The sequence below is a fragment of the Corapipo altera genome, unplaced genomic scaffold, assembly GCF_003945725.1.
Source record: "Corapipo altera isolate COAL_440 unplaced genomic scaffold, ASM394572v1 288, whole genome shotgun sequence".
NCBI classification, from domain to species: Eukaryota; Metazoa; Chordata; class Aves; order Passeriformes; family Pipridae; genus Corapipo; species Corapipo altera.
In genome coordinates this window covers 69,503-73,737 of record NW_020885071.1, presented here as the reverse complement: position 1 = coordinate 73,737, position 4,235 = coordinate 69,503, and the positions used below count along the sequence as shown (strand labels likewise).

Genomic DNA, 4,235 nt, shown 5'->3' with positions numbered 1-4,235 from the left:
CCCAGAGCCTGATCCCTTGGGAGCAGGAAGGTCCCTCAGGCAGAACCACACACCCCCTTCCAGGTAATTCCAAGGAAAACAGCAGCGGGCATGAAGTTTTCTGCATCAGGATCTTGAGCTGAGGCTGCTTTGTCACTTCCTGGGCGGCTCTGAGTGTGGTTTGGGTCATTTCAACACCTCAGCTGAACTGTCAGTTCACTTCTTGGTCAAAAAAACAACTTAAAAAACCTGCTGTGTTTTCTGCAGTGCCTGAAGCACCTGATCAGCTCTGGGTTATCCCATAAAAGAGCTGGAGTCCTGCACACCTGGGAATCAGGGACGACCCTCTTCCAGCTCCCTCGGGGGAAAAAGCACTGGTGACTTGAGGGCTTGTTTGCAGATGGGACCCAGACACCAAACCTGCACCATTCCAGTCCCAAAAATCCCCAGGGGATGGGGGCTAACAGCAAACCACCCTGAGCTGGGACCAGCGGGTCTGACTGGTACAGGTGCTCCACTCACCTGATCTCCTTAAGTCCTTCCTTCTGGATAACCTGAAGGATCTCTTTATGGCTCATGGGTGTGTTGGGATATTTCTCCAGGACCTGGCAGGAGAAAGCAGATTGAGAGGAAGTCACTCGTTTGCATTTTGACTTTAATATTAAACCTACATGTAATGGTTTGGATTTCTCCAGGGGAAGGGACTGCTGACCCTCTCCCACCTCATGGCCACCCCCTGGAGGACACAGGGAGCAGAGGGACTCCAGAGAGCAGCTGAGGGACTTCAGTGCAATTCCTGAGTTTTATTTTGAATGTCCTGCCCCTTGACAGCACTTTGTGGAGAATTAAAGCCTCCCCAACCACCAGCTTTCCCACCCTGGAATGCTTCAGGAACTCTGAGGTACCTCAGACCCAACACTCCCAAAAACCCCAAATCCTTGAGCCCGAAACTGCTGCTCAGTTTGGCTGAAAGGATCAAAGAAGCTGAAGGAAAGGGGGGGGGATTGACACTGTTGGGAACTCTCTGCACACAGGTCAGCCTTTAAAGTCCATAAATGTGGTCCATGGAAATGTAAACTGCCAAACACATCCCCACCCCTCCCCAGCCCAAGCTCTCCTCCCTTCTGAGGGCACTGAGACGCAAAAGTAGGATTGAAAGAGTGGCCAGAGAGATGTCTGAGGCTTCTGAAGGAAGATGCCAGTTGCCACACGTCATTTGGATATTTTAGGCAGTCGTTTGTGCTGGGGGATGGGCAGGAAATGCCTCGTTTCCTTCTTAGTCATCAGCTTTTGACCCGAGCCCGGCACAGCAACCCCCAGTCCTGGCCTGGGGCTTCCACCAGACCCAAACCACAGGAGCCTGCAGTGCCAACCCTGACAGTGCCAACCCTGACAGTGCCAACCCTGACAGTGACTCTGCAGGAGGAAACCAACAGTTTCAGTTCCTCTGTTCAGCAGCTGGGCAGGACCCAGGGCTCCTCCTGAACCCCTGCACCTCCTTCCCTCCAGGAACACCCCATTATCCCCACAAGGGTTCTGCTCTCCTGGAAGGGACTTGGGCTGCAGCCTCTCCCTGCTCAGAGAACAAAACCCCTGCATTTGGCTGCATCTGCAGCTCTGGAAGCTCCAGGTGATGGCCCCATCCTGGTAAATCTCTTGTTAAGTGGTGTTAAAGCCTGACTTTCAGAGGATCAGACAATCCCAAAACGGTTCAGGTGGGAAGGGAGCTCAAAGATCACCCAGCTCCACTCCCTGCCGTGGGCAGGGACACCTTCCACCAGCCCAGGAGCTCAGTCTGAAAGCTTCTTCTGCACCAAGTGAGGGCAAGAAATGAGGTTTCTCTCCATTTCCATCTGCAGTGTCACCTTCCCACTGCAGGCAGCAAAGGCAGGAGAGGAAGGAGGCAGTGCTGGGAGTGCATCCACAGGGAGCCTGAGGGCACTGCCCACTGCTCACACACAAACCCAACTGGGCATTCTTCTCCCTGGGCACTGTGCTCTCCTCACTTTCACCACCTGGACCTGCTCCTGACAGGCCCCATCTCGCAGCAATCCCTCAGCTCATTAACTCCTCACCACCACAGTGCCAATTAACGCTGAGCTGGACCAGGGACTCTCATCAGTGAGTACAGGGAGCAACAAAAGCTTTCCCAATTCTATCCCTGCCTGCCCCCAGGCACCTCTCCCAGGTAACCTGCCCCCACCTCTTCCTCCCACAGGCCTTTTCCCTGGAGCTGAGCTCAGCAGGACGAGCTTGGCCTCCTGCCACCCCTGCCCTGCTCCCTGCCCACGGTGCTGGGCCACCCTCAGAAGGTCACCCCGGAACATCAACCAGCTCTGCTGGGTTCCTCTGCTCCACAGGAGACATTCCTAGAAACATGGAATTATTTAGCTTGGAAGACACCCCTGAGATCACCGAGTACAACCAGCACTGACCCACGGCCTCAAGTGCCACCCTGGCTTTGCCAACTCAGCATCAAAGTGTCTCGTGTTCAGCAACCACCAGCACAGGGGAAACCCATCAGAGGGCCCCTGTGCCTCCCCAGGACCAGGATTAATCTGCGCCCTCCTGATAAGAGTCATCCTGTGCTCTTCAAGAAACTTGTTGAATGTTAACTGGTTGGCTGAACAGAGCAGTTCACACCTCCAGCTGCACCAAGAGCTGCCTCCTGCCTCCTTCCTCTGCTGAGGACCCAGGAGTGAGGAGTGGAGAGACTCTTAAAAAAAACAGATACACTGAAGTACCTTCTCCTCTCCCTTCTGCCCTGTAACCCCCTATCAGAGCTTTCATTTTTAGTTGCTGTGTGTAGATAAATAAAAGCTCCTGTCTGCCAGAGGGCTGGGTTTGAGGGGCACTGGAGGACTGAGAGTGAGGGTTTATGAAGGACCTTCGTGCTGGGCTGAGCCAAGAGAACAAACCAGCAAGTGCCACCCCTGGGTCCTGGGACCCTTCATTCCCTGAGCAGGGCTGGGAATGCTGACAAGTGTCAGCTCAATGCAGGGGAAGCCAAGGGCTTGGGATGGGGTCACCGATGCTCAGATCACACCCCCTCAGGGGGGGAACAGTCCACTTGGCTCCTTATTGACAAAAAAACATTAATCATGGAATGGTTTGGGTTGGGAGGGACCTTAAGGATCATCTCACTCCAACCTGTCTCGTTCCAGTCCTGTTTTCTAGTTCCAGGGATCATCAGAAGAAATGATGTTTCCTAATTTTACACCTTGGTTGGGCTCCATGGCCTTAAAGGGCTTTTCCAACCTCAGCAAACCTGTGGTTCATCTCTTTTGTGTTATGGTTCTGCTGAAGATGTTCATGTGAATCAGCTGATATTGGTGTCAATATCATATAAATGGGAGAGTGTCAAAAGTTAAACCCAACCACCCTCTAACCAGGACTCTGTGTGATCCTGGAGGGCTCCTCCAGCTGAAATGGTTCTGTGACCCTGGGAAATGTGTCCTGGGCTGCTGTACCTGCAGACAGTGGGACACCTACCCCCTCTGCTCCCCAGTGAGCAGCAATCACTGCTCACACAGAGCTCCATCTCTGGTCCAACAGAGCTAAAACTGCCAGGAGAAAATGCATTTCCAGGCTGCCCATTCCCGGGTTTTGTTCCTTTCCTTGGTCCTTTGACAGAGGAGGAGGTGAGAACCCACAGGGAGATCCTCTGGGAGCAGGAGAGCAGGGCTGGGACTGGATGGATGGACTGAGGGCTGAGTGAGAACAGGTCAGGAAGTGGTGAGAACCTCAGCTCTGACACCTCAGTGCTCAGGCAGCAGCTCTGCCAGAGCAGGGCTGGGACCTGGAGGTGGAGCTGGAACCTGCAGGGCCAGGCTGAGCTGGGGAGGGATTTCCACACACCCTACTCCACCTGAATTCTTCCTAAAAAACACACAGGCTAAAGTCATGGCTCCTTACACCCCACATTTTCCTACTGCTTCTCACTAGGAAAAGGAAAGTTTCTCTTCCTACAGAGCTTAAAAAGACCCTGCACTGAACCTCCTCACCCAAGGAAAAGGTGGGAATTAACTGAGCCACCACTGCTCTTCCCCTTCCCAACTCCACCTGCTCCATGGAACAAAGCTCTGGGCAGTGGAGATCTCCACCCAGGACACTGGATCACTGGGATGGTCACCAAAGCTCTGCTCTCCCTGTGATTCCATACACACACACAGGGATCCCATATGGGGATTCCATACACACACAGGGATCCCACACACACACAGGGATCCCATATGGGGATTCCACACACACACAGG

At 53.6% G+C, this 4,235-nt stretch overlaps 1 protein-coding gene across 1 annotated transcript in view; it reads right to left on the bottom strand.

Annotated features, from left to right (window-relative positions):
• The window catches only part of ASXL2 (ASXL transcriptional regulator 2), a 66,499-nt gene that overhangs the window by 42,243 nt on the left and 20,021 nt on the right, over nt 1–4,235 (bottom strand). The window contains exon 2 of the mRNA XM_027669182.1: nt 502–584. Coding sequence (XP_027524983.1) covers nt 502–584 — 83 coding nt within the window. The remainder of the gene's footprint in view (nt 1–501; nt 585–4,235) is intronic.